Source organism: Tachyglossus aculeatus, chromosome 4 (assembly GCF_015852505.1).
Source record: "Tachyglossus aculeatus isolate mTacAcu1 chromosome 4, mTacAcu1.pri, whole genome shotgun sequence".
Classification (NCBI taxonomy): domain Eukaryota; kingdom Metazoa; phylum Chordata; class Mammalia; order Monotremata; family Tachyglossidae; genus Tachyglossus; species Tachyglossus aculeatus.
The window spans coordinates 829,295-845,108 of record NC_052069.1 but is presented as its reverse complement, the minus strand read 5'-3'; the positions used below and the strand labels follow the sequence as shown (position 1 = coordinate 845,108).

General features: G+C 49.2%; 1 protein-coding gene across 8 annotated transcripts in view; it reads right to left on the bottom strand.

The window, feature by feature from the left end:
* The window catches only part of RNF4 (ring finger protein 4), a 56,774-nt gene that overhangs the window by 14,158 nt on the left and 26,802 nt on the right, over positions 1-15,814 (bottom strand). For 2 of the 8 annotated variants that reach the window (XM_038745055.1, XM_038745062.1), the window contains exons 1-3: positions 5,824-5,932; positions 3,698-3,845; positions 3,049-3,166 (exon numbers count right to left, since the gene is read on the bottom strand). In XM_038745055.1, coding sequence (XP_038600983.1) covers positions 3,049-3,166; positions 3,698-3,706 — 127 coding nt within the window. In that variant the 5' untranslated portion in view covers positions 3,707-3,845; positions 5,824-5,932. Of the gene's footprint in view, positions 1-3,048; positions 3,167-3,697; positions 3,846-5,823; positions 5,933-15,814 lie in introns of those variants that run through there. The other 6 variants (XM_038745057.1, XM_038745056.1, XM_038745058.1 and 3 more) reach the window with 5 other exon arrangements.

The following is a 15,814-nucleotide window of genomic DNA, read 5'->3' as shown; positions in this document are numbered from 1 at the left end:
CGAACAGTGCTTTGCACATAGTAAGAGCTTAATAAATACCATTATTATTATTATTATTATTATTATTATTGTAAGTGCCCTTCCGCTGAACATGATGTCAAAGAGAACACTGAAAAGTAAGTACCAAATTTACAGATGCACCCTGAAAGACTCGTATTCAAAAATTTCATCATCGCTACACATTCTCATTGCCCATCGATCGGGTAATACTAATCATCATCAATCTTATTTATTGAGCGCTTACTATGTGCAGAGCACTGTACTAAGCGCTTGGGAAGTACAAATTGGCAACATATAGAGACGGTCCCTACCCAACAGTGGGCTCACAGTCTGATGATATTTGTTAAGCGCTTACTACGTGCAAAGCACTGTTCAAAGCACTGGGGAGGTTACAAGGTGATCAGGTCGTCCCACGGGGGGCTCACAGTTTTAATCCCCACTTTACAGATGAGGGAACCGAAGCACAGAGAAGTGAAGTGACTTGCCCAGAGTCACACAGCTGACAGTTGGCAGAGACGGATTTGAACCCATGACCTCTGACTCCAAAGCCCGTGCCCTTTTCCACTGAGCCACACTGCTTCTCTAGTTACCATGTTCTACAGTTTACTAGAGTTTCGGTCCCCGAAAACATATGGACGTGCTTCATGTTCTTTCTTTCGGGAGACGGTACTTAGCACTCTTTCAACTGAATACCGTTTTCACGGAAACAATGACGACTGCTCGCCTGGGGAGAGCAGGAGTTGCTAAGCAGAATACAGCCGGTTCCCCCACAATGTGGATTTTCACGGCATTTTGGTTGGAACACGAGGGGGACGTTGGGGAAAGTTTGAGTCTTTCAGGAAGATGCACCTCATCAGAAGGGAGGTTGAGCCGAGGTGAGTCAAGGCGTAAGTACGACAGTGTGAGTTTTTCTTACCCTGGGGTTCTGACAGCAGACACCCTCGTGCTTTAGAACGGACTTAACTGCACTAAAATGCAGAATGAGTTTCCAGTCCAAGGCTTAAAAGCGCCCACGGGCCCCGAATCAAAACCTATCGATCGACGCTGTTTACAGAGAGCTTACCATGTGCAAAACACTGAACTAAGGGCTTGAGAAAATACAATAGAGGAGTAGGTAGATGTGATACACCTGTTCACAATCTACAGGGGGACAGAGAAGTTAAAATGAACTACAGATAGGGGAAACGGTAGGGTATAACGACATGTACGATAAGCGCCGTGGGGCTGGGGTGAGGATCAAAATCAATTGCCAGTAGCGGCAGAAGCCAAAGCTGGATGGGTTTGCTTTTGGCTGGCAGATCCTGACAGCTGCAGGGATAAGTCCACCAGGAAGCTGCTAGACAGAGAAAGCTCCACTGCCAAAGGTTTATAAATTCTCCGCTAAGTCGCTTAGAAAAAAAAAATACAAAAAAGACAAGAGTAGCTGCCAGACCCGATGGGAATGACTGGAAATCAGCTCAAAATGCTTAAATGAAATCCCGGAGACCTTGCATAACTCTACACTCAGACTACCCTGACAATTTGGCCTCTCAAAACACACTCGGGCCTGAATCATCAAAATGGCTTTCACCTACGGTTTTCTGTGGCTTGACTGAAGACACAATTACGGCTCTAACTGTCCAGAAATGTTAAGTGTGGACAGTGAGAGGACATAGCCGTGGCAAGTGACAAGACAAGCCATTTGGGCCTACAACTAAGCTATTCTCCTGTTCTCACCCCTTTGGTCCTACCCACCCCCAATTTCTTTTTTGGCCCCCAAAGAACCACAGTGGGCATTGGTCTGCAGTGCTGGGGTAAAGGGAAATGTGTGAAAGAGTAGAGAACAGTGAGTGGGCATTGGTCTGCACTGCAGGGGTAAAGGGAAACGTGTAAAAGAGAAGAGAACAGTGAGTGGCCACAAGTTCCTGCGGCAATAAAGTCAGTCCCACCGTCCCACGCCCTCCCCTCCTCACCTTTGAGCCTTCTACTCTGGGATTATCTTGCCTGTGGCCACGACTCTATCCATCCCAAAGGGGGATCTCCAATGGACTACTCTCCTCTTCCTCAAATACGAGAGAATGAGGCCTAATCCCAGGGCACCAAACCCTCCCTTCTCCCCCCGTTTCACTTCACAAAAAAGATGAAAGCTAGAGGCGTTCACTAAATGGTGGCAAATTAAAATAGTGCCAGTCGGCCTTTCTCTAGTAACTTGAGCTAACTAGCGCAGTGTTCTTTGCATTACACGGAGAAGCTCAGTGGAAACAGCCTGGGCTTTGGAGTCAGAGGTCATGGGTTCAAATCCCAGCCAACTGTCAGCTGTGTGACTCTGGACAAGTCACTTCACTTCTCTGGGCCTCAGTTACCTCATCTGTAAAACGGGGATGAAGACTGTGGGACAACCTGATCACCTTGCAACCTCCCCAGCGCTTAGAACAGTGCTTTGAACATAGGAAGCGCTTAATAAATGCCATCATTTTTATTACACTGGGAATGTGGTGTGAGAAAAGGCTAGTATAAATTAAGCTACCCATTGTGGGCAGGGATTGTCTCTATCGCTGAATTGTACTTTCCAAGTGCTTAGTACAGTGCTCTGCACACAGAAAGCGCTCAATAAATACAACTGAATGAAAGTCTTGTTTTGCAAAATAAGAGCCAAGTCTAGGCTCCAAACCTCCGTCCGAAATATTTTTGAGTGCGAATTACTGCCAACTTGAAGTCAAGCAGAGGAATTCTGTGTAAAGTTCACCTGGCAAGATAATAGCTAATTGCTTCCATTTTCAATTCAATGCTCAGTTCTGCCCGAGGACGCGAGCCCGCCCAGACCCAGCTTGGTGCGGGGCCGGGAGAAATTGCTGGGCGCACATCTGAGGTGGCAAAGCCGGTGAGGACCGGAGCTTGAGACTGTGAGATCCGGGGCCCACGTCAGCTGTGAATACTCCCTAAGAGGAGTCTATAACGGCCACCGTGGAGTATTAGTAAGCGATTTTGATTTGGGAGCCAAGAAGCCGTAGAAATTCTAACGTCGCTGACGGCCCCCTACCCGACAACGGCCGAGTTTCAGCGACTTACCGCTTTCGACGAGTTCTATCGGTTCCGCTTCCGCAGCCATCTCGGCGGCCGTCCCCAATCTCACTCGCTTCTGGGTTTGTCTAGAATTGGCCGCTCCAGCTCTGCGCTTCCTTTGAGTCTACCGGCGAGAGGGAGGGGAACGGAGTCAACCGAGGCACACGGCCACCGAGCCTTTACACGCAAAAGGAAGTTTCACGAGCAAAGCCACAGTCAAGCCATGCAGATCTGTGTTGGTCCAGATGGGTTGTGACTCACATTAGCTGGATTGTCACAGGGCCCATTTAAAGGACGCTCATCATAATGCTACTGCCAAACGGCTATAAGTTAAGGGCTTATTTCAAACCATCTTTCAGCTTGATAAAAAGGACCAACCGCTTTTGAGCCGGCCGCCGAGCCAAATCTTTTTTTGAAGTGCTCACTGACGCTCTTCTGTTTCATAGCCTCGACTCTCCAATTTCCACAATACATTTTTTAGTTCCCGGTCTCGGTGACCTCAAACCTTAAAGGTGGTTTGATCGGACGGGCAAATCAAAACGTCTACAACTCTAACGCATTCACTTGTATTGGTTACAAAAGCGACTTCTTAAAGCTCAACGGGGGCAAGTCAAAAGTCAGTGGGCTCATTTAAGAACTTAATAAAATTACTTACTGTGCTCATGTCGTTTCTCGGATACAAACTACAGAAAAAGAAGGCAGTAAGCGTATCATTAAATATCAACTCCTTATGTATGTCTGTGGGACATTTCTTTAAGTTTGCATCCAGTTTACAACTCACGCTTCCAAGATCTTCAAAATCTCTGAGAAGAGAGATTACCAACATGACTCGGCTTGCAACGGCATTCACCCGAAAACCAGGGTCTGTGGAATTGGGAGGTGTGGGGAGGGCCCTACCTCAGTCCTACCCACCCCCATCTTCGCTCTCTGGGCAGTGGCCTGATCCAGCTGTATGGACGGAGGGGAGCTGCGTCCAGCTCTCTCCCCCACAACCTCTCACGCTCTCTCTCTCCCCGTTCACTCTGTCATCCGTGCGCAAACCTCCACCGTGACAGGGTGAAGCCTCCGATCCTCACCGGCCTTGAGGCAAATGAATCCGGGAGACGGGGGGGCAAAGGAAACAGAAGGGTCGGCTGTTTCCCTGGCTACTTGGGCCTCCTATCTGGAAGCCACACTTGGCACCACAGAAAGGCCACTGTTCACTCGGGTTAACCGGTCATCTACGACAGCTCAGTTTCAAGTCACTGGAAATAACTGGGAGCGGGACCTGACCAAGAGGAGCGAAGCCAATGGGAGAGTGGAACTTTCTATCCCCTGAGCTATCCTGGGTGCCACTTTGCCTTTTTTTATAATGGTATTTAAGTGCTTACTATGTGCTAGGCACTATTTTAAGTGCTGGGGTAGATACAATCAATCAATCAATCGTATTTATTGAGTGCTTACTGTGTGCAGAGCACTGTACTAAGCACTTGGGAAGTACAAGTTGACAACATATAGAAACAGTCCCTACCCAACAGTGGGCTCACAGTCTACAAGATATTCAGGTTGAAAACAGCCCATGTCCCAGTCTTAATCCTCACTGTGCTGTTGAGGGAACTGAGGCACTAAGAAGTGAAATGACTTGCCCGAGGTCCCACGGAAGATAAGTGGCAGAGCGGGACTAGAACCCAGGTCCTTCTGACTCCTAGGCAGCTGCTCTATCCACTAGGTCATGCTACTTCTCCACCTCAGTTGAGTGGCTTTTTCCTGCCTCTCAACCGCCTTATCTTGGACTTTGCAGGCTGTGGCCTTCCTCCAAATTAGTTGAAGATATCGTGGCTGGGGTCACTCTCCAGGGCTCAGACCGCTCACTCATCCGTCTGTCGTCAAGGCTGCCGTTTCCCTTCCACACTGCCCACCTTCCTTAACTTCTCTACACTCCGCTGCGCCTCACCCTCGTTCCAACCAAACCTCCTTACACTTTTCCGCCGGGTTACTGTCTTCTCTTCATTCTAACCTTACTTCTTCAAAAGGCGTCCATCAAATCAGAGTTGGGAGAAATTGCTACCTTCCCCTGGGACCAACAGCAACGGCCCCTTCTATTCCTGGATCCCAAGACGCCGAGATACGCTCGCCTCGGTGCCTCGGGAAGGAGGCCCCCGGCTTTGGCACAGTCTACATGTGAACACCATTTCACCGTAGCCAAGAGTCACATTCTGCGGATGTGAACCGCCCCCTGACTCACTAAGCGGCAGACAACCCTTTCATGACCAGATTCGCTTGGGCAGGCGGAGGGAGAGGATGGGCGGGGCGAATCTGGAAGCATCAGCCTCCGGCGACAGGCTATTTCCCAAAATGGAGGACCCAGAGACCAAGTCCACCCCATCAGTCCGGGTCTCCTTACTGCCTAGCCACCTTCTGCTGTCCAGCACGCTCTTGCTTATTCCCAACTTCCTGGAAATTCTTCTACTTACCCAGCCGGAAGCCTATAAAAACATCCCCCCGCCCCCACCCCACCGGCACAGACCGGGAAATCGGGCTACGATTTTTGGTGGAGGGATAACGAGAGGGCATTTGGGAGTCACAGAAGCCCTTGAGGGACTGACGGGCTGAAGTTTTTTTAAAAAGCCAATCCTCTGATTTAAAATAAAAAGAATAATCATCAGGCCAGCCACCACCAAAACAGCACAATACTACCAAGTCCTACTCCAGGTGAAGCAAAGTTCCCCTTCTACAAACTCGCGGTGAACGTGGGGGTGAACAACAGGTCGGCTTGACCTCTGCCAAGAAAACAGTCCAGACCTTTCCGAGCCCTGGATCGAGCCCTAATTACGAAGGGCAGAGTTGACCCCGGCAGAGATGCCGCTCACTTCCCAAGGCGAGCCTCCTCAGCTTCCCCTGTCTCCTAACTGCAAGAGGAACAGGGGGGGCCGGGGGACAACGGGAGCAGCAGCATTGTGACACAGTGGGCATTGTTAGGGCAGGACTACGCTCTGATGATGCATCAACACACGGGGAAGATTCCGGGTAGTGCCACGCCCCCGATAGGTGCCAGACCGGGGACAAGTCCAAGGATCCTGGAAGTCTGGGGAGGGCAGAGTTTAAAGAACAGAAATGCCACCCGTAAATCGACACCCCTTTCTCCTCTCCACCTCTCCCCAGCCCAGATCAACCTGCCAGAACCCACAAGCCACACCTCCTCTGATCATTTTTGTGCACAGACACTCTGGGCTTGTCACTCCCCTCCTCAAAAATCTCCAGTGGCTGCCTGTCAACCTACGAATCAAGCAAAAACTCCTCATTCTCGGCTTCAAGGCTGTCCATCACCTCACCCCCTCCTCCCTCATCATCATCAATCGTATTTATTGAGCGCTTACTATGTGCAGAGCACTGTACTAAGCGCTTGGGAAGTACAAATTGGCAATGTATAGAGACAGTCCCTACCCAACAGTGGGCTCACAGTCTAAAAGGGGAGACAGAGAATAAAACCAAACATACTAACAAAATAAAATAGAATAGATATGTACAAGTAAAATAAATAAATAGAGTAATAAATATGTACAAACATATATACATATATACACGTGTTTTGGGGTAGGGAAGGAGGTAAGATGGGGGGATGGAGAGGGGGGTGAGGGGGAGAGGAAGGAAGGGGCTCAGTCTGGGAAGGCCTCCTGGAGGAGGTGAGCTCTCAGCAGGGCCTTGAAGGGAGGAAGAGAGCTAGCTTGGTGGATGGGCAGAGGGAGGCCATTCCAGGCCCGGGGGATGACGTGGGCCGGGGGTCGATGGCGGGACAGGCGAGAACGAGGTACGGTGAGGAGATTAGCGGCGGAGGAGCGGAGGGTGCGGGCTGGGCTGGAGAAGGACAGAAGGGAGGTGAGGTAGGAGGGGGCGAGGGGATGGACAGCCTTGAAGTCGAGGGTGAGGAGTTTCTGCCTGATGCACAGATTGATTGGTAGCCACTGGAGGTTTTTGAGGAGGGGAGTGATATGCCCAGAGCGTTTCTGGACAAAGATAATCCGGGCAGCAGCATGAAGTATGGATTGAAGTGGGGAGAGACACGAGGATGGGAGATCAGAGAGAAGGCTGATGCAGTAGTCCAGAAGGGATAGGATGAGAGCTTGAATGAGCAGGGTAGCAGTATGGATGGAGAGGAAAGGGTGGATCTTTCTGTCCTTCTCCGGCCCAGCCTGCACCCTCCGCTCCCCTGCCGCCGCTCACCTCCTCGCTGGGCCTCGTTCTCGCCTGTCACACCGTCGACCCCCAGCCCCCGTCCTCCCCCTGGCCCGGAATGCCCTCCCTCCGCACATCCGCCAAACTATCTCTCTTCCTCCCTTCAAAGCCCTACTGAGAGCTCACCTCCTCCAGGAGGCCTTCCCAGACTGAGTCCCCTTTTTCCTCTCCTCCTCCCCACCCCCTCGCCCTACCTCCATCCCCTCCCCACAGCACTTATATATTTGTACAGATTTATTACGCTATTTTACTTGTACATATTTACTATTCTATTTATCTTGTTAATGATGTGCATACAGCTTTAATTCTATTTGTTCTGATGATTTTGACACCTGTTTTGTTGTCTGTCTCCCCCTTCTAGACTGTGAGCCCGTTGTTGGGTAGGGACCGTCTCTCTATGTTGCCGACTTGTACTCCCCAAGTGCTTATTACAGGGCTCTGCACACAGTAAGCGCTCAATAAATACGACTGAATGAATGAATGTCCCAAGCCAAGGCACTTCACCCCATTTGCTGCTCGCTGTGAGCAGGGAATATGACTCTTTATTGTTGTGCACTACTCTCCCAAGTGCTTAAGTACAGTGCTCTGCACACAGTAAGCACTCAATAAAAATGATTGACTGCTCTGCATTCAGAGAAGCAGAGTTGCCTAGCGGAGAGAGCCCTGGCCTGGGAGTACGAAAGACCTGCGTTCTAATCCTGACTCTTCTGCTTGCCTGTCGTGTGGCCTTGTTCAAGACACTTCACTTCTCTGGGCTTCAGTTACCTCATCTGGAAAATAAGGATTAAGACTGTGAGCTCTATGTGGGACAGGGACTGTGTCCCATCTGGTTATCTCGTATCTACCTCAGTGCTCAGAACAGTGCCTGGCATATTGTAAGCGCTTAACGCTTAGTACAGTGCTCTGCACACAGTAAGCACTCAATAAATATGATTGAATGAACTACCACCATAATTTTTTTTTAAGGCACTCAATAAATACAATTGACTGTCTAATCAGCCTTACCCTAGAGACCAGGTAAATGAGTTTCCTGAGGGCAGGGCACTGTACTAAGCACCTATGCTGGGGACTTGGTAGAGTACACCTGAAACACAGCACATGCTCCCTGTAAGACGGAGAGCATGCAGAAACCGATGGGAACGACGGAAGTGAATTACTGGATTTGTTTAGGACTCACTACTTCTGGAGGGTAGAGGATAATCAGATAAGACCCAATCTCTATCCCACACCAACTCTTGTGTTGCTTAGTGGAAAGAGCCTGGGCTGGGAGTCAGAGGTCGTGGGTTTGAATCCCGGCTCCGCTACTTGGCAGTTATGTGACTCAGGTCTGAGCTCCCCAAAGTCACCCCCTCCCCCTTCTCCATCCCCCCTGCTCTCAACCCCCTCCTCTACTCTCCCATCCTTCCCAGCAGTATCTTCAGAGGAGCTCTCCTCCCTCCTCTCAAGTGCCACCCCGTCCACCTGTGCTTCTGACCCCATTTCCTCTCACTTTATAAAAACTCCCACCCCTTCCCTACTCCCCTCCTTAACTTCCAACTTCAACCGCTCACTCTCCAACGGCTTCATCCCCTCTGACTTCAAACATACCCACGTCTCCCCCATCCTAAAAAATCCCCTCCCTTGACCCCACTGTCCCCTCCAGTTATTGCTCCGTCTCCCTCCTACCTCTCCTTTCCAAACTCCTTGAGCAGGTCGTCTACACTGCAGCCAGTGTAGCCTCCAATTCCTCACCTCTCTCTCCTGGACCCCCTCAAATCTGGCTTCCATTCCCTACACTCCACCGAAACTGCCCTCTCAAGGTTCACCGATGACCTCCTTCTTACCAAATCCAACGGCTCCAACTCTGTCCTAATCCTCCTCCGCCTCTCAGCTGCCTTTGTCACTGTGGCCCACCCCCTTCTCCTCAACACGCTATCCGACCTTGGCTTCACGGACTCCGTCCTCTCCTGGTTCTCCTCATCTCTCCGGCCGTTCATTCTCAGTCTCCTTCGCGGGCTCCTCCTCCCCCTCCCATCCCCTAACTGTAGGGTTTCCTCAAGGGTCAGTTCTTGATCCCCTTCTGTCCTCCATCTATACTCACTCCCTTGGTGAACTCACTCGCTCCCATGGCTTCAACTGCCATCTCTCCGTGGATGATACCCAAACCTACATCTCCTCCCCTGTTCTTTCTCCCTCCCTCCCTCCAGGCTCGTATCTCCACCTGGATGTCCTCCCACCACCTAAAACTCAACATGTCCAAGATTGAGCTCCTTATCTTCCCTCCCAAACCCTGTCCTCTCCCTGACTTTCCCGTCACTGTGGACGGCACTACCATCCTTCCCGTCTCACAAGCCCGCAACGTTGGTGTCATCCTTGAACCCGCTCTCTCATTCACCCCGCACATCCAATCCGTCACCAAATCCTGCCGGTCTCACCTCCGCAACATCGCCAAGATCCACCCTTTCCTCTCCATCCAAGCTGCTACCTTGTTAGTACAATTTCTCATCCTATCCCGACTGGATTACTGCATCAGCCTCCTTTCTGCTCTCCCAACCTCCTGTCTTCCCCCATTCAGTCTATACTTCACTCTGCTGCCCGGATTATCTTTGTACAGAAACACTCTGGGCATGTGACACCCCCTTTCAGTCTCTAGTGGTTGCCTATCAACCTTTGTATCATGCCAAAACTCTTCACCCTCGGCTTCCAGGCTGTCCATCCCCTCACTCCGTCCTACCTCACCTCCTTTCTCTCCTTCTCCAGCCCAGCCCGCACCCTCCGCTCCTCTGCCGCCGCTAACCTCCTCACTGGGCCTCGTTCTCGCCTGTCCCGCCATCGACCCCTGGCCCACATCCCACCTCTGGCCTGGAACGCCCTCCCTCCTCATATCTGCCAAACAATCACACTTCCCCCCCTTCAAAGCCCCACTGAAGGCACACCTCCTCCAGGAGGCCTTCCCAGACTGAGCCCCCCTTGTCCTCTGCCCTTCCTCTCCTCTACCCCCCTCCCCACCCCACAGCACGTGTGTATAAGAGAAGCAGTGTGGTTCAGTGGAAAGAGCCTGGGCTTGGGAATCCGAGGTCATGGGTTCGAATCCTAGCTCCGCCACTTGTCAGCTGTGTGACCTTGGGCAAGCCACTTAATTTCTCTGTGCCTCAGTTACCTCCTCTGGAAAATGGGGGTTAAGACTGTGAGCCCCATGTGGGACAACCTGATCACCTTGTATCCCCCCCAGTGCTTACAACAGTACTTCAAACATAGTAAGCACTTAAACACCACATTATATTTTATGTATAATAACCATTATTATTATTATATGCACATATTATTCTATTTATTTTATTAATGGTGTATATATATCTATAATTCTGTTTAAATTGATGCTATTGATGCCTGTCTACTTGTGTAGTTTTGTTGTCTGTCTCCCCTCTTCTAGACTGTGAGCCCGTTGTTGGGGAGGGATTGTCTCTATCTGTTGCCAAACTGTACTTTCCAAGCGCTTAGTACAATCAATCAATCATATTTATTGAGTGCTTACTGTGTGCAGAGCACTGTACTAAGCGCTTGGGAAGTACAAGTTGGCAACATATAGTAGATATAGTACAGTGTTCTAGACAGTGAGCCCGTTGTTGGGTACAGATGATCTCTATATGTTGCCGACTTGTACTTCCCAAGCGCTTAGTACAGTGCTCTGCACACAATAAGCACTCAATAAACATGAATGAATGAATGATGAATGCTATGCACACAGGAAGTGCTCAAATACTATTGAATGAATGGATGAACTTAACTTCTCTGTGCCTCAGTTCCCTCATCTGCAAAATGGGGATTAAGGCTGTGAGCCCCACACGGGACAACCTGATAACCTTGTATCTACCCTAGTGCTTGGAACAGTGCTTGGCACATAGTAAACACTTAACAAATATCATCACCATTATTATTATTATTTAAAAGGGAGGAAAACCTCATTTTGCAGTGGGGGAAACTGAAGCCTAGCAGTATCTCAAGAGATCTCCTGCCTCCTCTCAAAATCCACGCCTTCACCTACGTCTCCAACCCCATCCCTTCACACCTATCTAAACATTTTCCCCCTCCTTTCTTCCTCTTCGCCCACCACCTTCAACAGTTCATTCTCCAATGGATTTTTTTTAAAAAAGGGCATTTGTTAAGCACTTACTATATATCAGGCATCAAACTGAGCACAGGGGTGGATACAGGCCAATCAGGTTGGACGCAGTCCCTGTCCCCTGTGAGGCTCAGTCTTAATCCCCACTTTACAGATGAGGTAACTGAGGCACAGAACAGTTGAGTGACCTGCCCAAGGTCACACAGCAGAAAAGTGGCGGACTTGGGATTGGAAGCCAGGTCCTCTGATTCCCGGGCCCGTGTGCTTTTCATTACACGATGCCGCTCTTCACCCTTCTTCCACACTGCTTTCAAACATGCTCATGTATCCCCTATGTACTGTACTCTCCCAAGCGCTTAGTACAGTGCACTGCACAGAGTAAGTGTTCAATGAATACCACTGATTGACCCTAAAAACATCTCTTCCATCACTCCACGGCCCCCTTCAGTTGTCAGCCCCTCTCCCTCCTACTATTCCCCTCTAACTCGACTATCTCGCCGCCAACCTCTCGCCCGCATCCTGCTTGTACATATTTACCCTTCCATTTATTTTATTTTGTTAATATGTCTCCCCCCTTCTAGATTGTGAGCCCGCTGTTGGGTAGGGACTGTCTCTATATGTTGCCAACTTGTACTTCCCAAGCGCTTAGTACACTGCTCTGCACACAGTAAGCGCTCAATAAATATGATTGAATGAATTGAATGAATGCTTCTGGCCTCAAACGCCTTCCCTTCTCAGTCACTCTCAATCGTATTTATTGAGCGCTTACTGTGTGCAAAGCACTGTACTAAGCGCTTGGGAAGTCCAAGTTGGCAACATATAGAGACGGTCCCTACCCAACAGCGGGCTCACAGTCTAGAAGGGGGAGACAGAGAACAAAACATATTAACAAAATAAAATAAATAGAATAGATATGTACAAGTAAAATAGAGTAATAAATACGTACAAACATATATACATATATACAGCTGCTGTGGGGAAGCCCACTGTTGGGTAGGGACTGTCTCTATGTGCTGCCAACTTGTACTTCCCAAGCGCTTAGTACAGTGCTCTGCACACAGTAAGCGCTCAATAAATACGATTGATTGATTGAGGTACTCTCTCCTCACCTTCAAAGTCTCCTCCGATTAGCCTTCCCTGACTATGGCCTCCTATCCTCCTCTCCCACTCCCTTCTGCCTCACCTTGACTTGCTCTCCTTATTCATAGACTGTGAGCCCACTGTTGGGTAGGGACTGTCTCTATATGTTACCAACTTGTATTTCCCAAGCGCTTAGTACAGTGCTCTGCACACAGTAAGCGCTCAATAAATACGACTGATGATGATGATTCATCCCCGCCCGCCCAGCCCCAAAGCACTTCTGTACACATCTGTACTTCTATTTATATTAATGTTTACCTCCTCCTCCAGACCATAAGCTCACTGTGAGCAGAGAATGTGTCTTATACTGTCCTCTCCCAAGTGCTTAGTACAGTGCCTTGCACACAGTCAGTGCTCGATGAATACGATCACATGACTTGAATTGTCCATAGACTCTGCCTCCAAAACTTGTACCTCCCAAGCGCTTAATACAGTGCTCGGCACACAGTAAGCGCTCAATAAATATGATTGAATTGAATGAATGAACCCACATCCTCTGACCTTTCCAGAGGCCCTTCCAGACTGAGCCCCCTCCTTCCTCTCCCCCTCATCATCCCCCGCCTTGCCTCCTTCCCCTCCCCACAGCACCTGTATATATGGATATATGTTTGTACGGATTTATTTCTCTATTGATTTATTTTACTTGTGCGTATTTACTATTCTATTTATTTTATTTTATTAATAATGTTTTGTTGTCTGTCTCCCCATTCTAGACTGTGAGCCCGCCGTTGGGTAGGGACCGTCTCTATATGTTGCCAACTTGGACTTCCCAAGCGCTTAGTACAGTGCTCTGCACACAGTAAGTGCTCAATAAATACAATTGAATGAATGAATGAATGAATGTCTTTGAGCCCCTCCAATCTGGCTTTTGCTTCCTTCGCTCCATGGAAATGGCCCTTCCCAAGGTCACGAATGATCTCCTTCTTGCCAAATCTAACGGCCTCTACTCCATCCTAATCTTCCTCGACCTCTCAGCTGCCTTCGGCACTGTGGACCACCTCCTTCTTCTGGAATTATTATCTAACCTTCGCTTCACAGACACTGTCCTTTCCTCATTCTCCTCCTATCTCTCTAGCCGTCCATTCCCCGTCTCCTTCGCGGGCTCATCCCCTGCCTCCCACCCCCTAACTTTGGGGGTCCCTTTGGGCTCAGTTTTGGGGCCCCTTCTATTCTCCATCTACACCCACTCCCTCGGAGAACTCCCTCCCTCCCAAGACTTCAACTACCATCGCTAGGTGGATAATATGTATATATGTTTGTACATATTTATTATTGTATTTATTTATTTATTTTACTTGTTCATATCTATTCTATTTATTTTATTTTGTTAGTATGTTTGGTTTTGTTCTGTCTCCCCCTTTTAGACTGTGAGCCCACTGCTGGGTAGGGACTGTCTCTATATGTTACCAACTTGGACTTCCCAAGCGCTTAGTACAGTGCTCTGCACACAGGAAGTGCTCAATAAATACGATTGATGAATATCCAGCCCTGACTTTTCTCCTTCTCCACAGTCAAGCATTTGCCCCTGTAGGGACTGTCTCTATATGTTGCCAACTTGTACTTCCCAAGCGCTTAGTACAGTGCTCTGCACACAGTAAGCGCTCAATACATACGATTGAATGAATGAATGAATGACAATTCTAGCTGGATTTTCACGGACATCTCAACCTGAACATGTCCAAAACTAAACTCATCTTCCCCTCTCCATGACTTCCCCTATCAGTGTAGACAGCACTACCACCCTCCCTGTCTCACAAGGCTGAAACTTTGGTATTATCCTCAAGTCACCACTCCCATTAAATTCATTCAATCGTATTTATTGAGCGCTTACTGTGTGCAGGGCATTGTACTAAGCGCCTGGGAAGTACAAGTTGGGAACGTATAGAGACGGTCCCTACCCAACAGTGGGCTCAATCTGAGAAGCAGCACAGCCTGGGGGAAAGAGGTCTGAGGGCCTGGGTTATAATCCCGGCTCTGACACTTTTGTGCTGTGGGTGACCTTGAGCAAGTCGCTTCGTTTCTCGGTCCCCCAGTCTCTTCATAATGATGGCATTTGTTAAGCGCTTACTATGTGCAAAGCACTGTTCTAAGCGCTGGGGGGGATACAGTGTGATCAAGTTGTCCTACGTGGGGCTCACAGTCTTAATCCCCATTTTTACAGATGAGGTAACTGAGGCTCAGAGAAGTTACGTGACTTGCCCAAGGTCACACAGCAGACTTGTGGTGGAGCCGGGATTCGAACCCATGACCTCTGACTCCAAAACCCAGGCCCTTTCCACTGAGCCACGCTGCTTCTCTGTGAAATGGTTAGATTAAGTCCCTGTTTTTCCCACAAGATGGGGACCAGGGATGGTTTTTTTGGGGGGGTATTTGTTAAGCACTTACTATGTGCCAAGCACTGCTCTAAGTGCTGGGGGAGATACAAGGTAGTTAGGTTGTCCCATGTGGGGCTCACAGTCTTCATCCCCATTTTACAGATGAGGGAACGGAGGCCCAGAGAAGTTAAGTGACTTGCCCAAGGTCACACAGCTGACAAGTGGCGGAGCCGGGATTCGAACCCATGACCTCGGACTCCCAAGCCTGGGCTCTTTCCACCGAGCCAGGCTGCTTCTACCAGGTCACTTTACGTCTACCCCAAGCGCTTAAAAAAAAACAAACAAAAATCACAATTACTATTCCCATTCAATCGGAGAAGCAGCTTGGCATAGTGGATAGAGCATGGGCCTGGGAATCAGAAGGTCATGGGTTCTAATCCTGGCCCCACCACTGGTCTGTGTGACCTTGGGAGAGTCATTTCACTTCCTCTACGCCTCAGTTCCCTCATCTGGATAATGGGGATTGAGACTGTGAGCCTCATGTGGGACAGGGACTTTGTCCAACCCGATTTGCTTGTATCCACCCCAGAGCTTAGTATACTGCTTGGCACATAGTAAGCACTCAACAAATACCACAATTATTATTATAAGTCACCAAATCCTGTCGGTTCTACCTTCACAACATTGCTAAAAATCCACCCTTTCCTCTCCAACCAAAATGCTACCACACTAATAATAACAATAATAATGGCATTTATTAAGCGCTTACTATGTGCCAAGCACTGTTCTAAGCGCTGGGGAGGTTACAAGGTGATCAGGTTGTCCCACGGGGGGCTCACAGTCTTAATCCCCATTTTCCAGATGAGGGAACTGAGGCCCAGAGAAGTGAAGTGACTTGCCCAAAGTCACACACAGCTGACAAGTGGAGGAGCCGGGATTTGAACCCATGACCTCTGACTCCAAAGCCTGGGCTCCTTCCACTGAGCCATGCTGCTTCTCACTG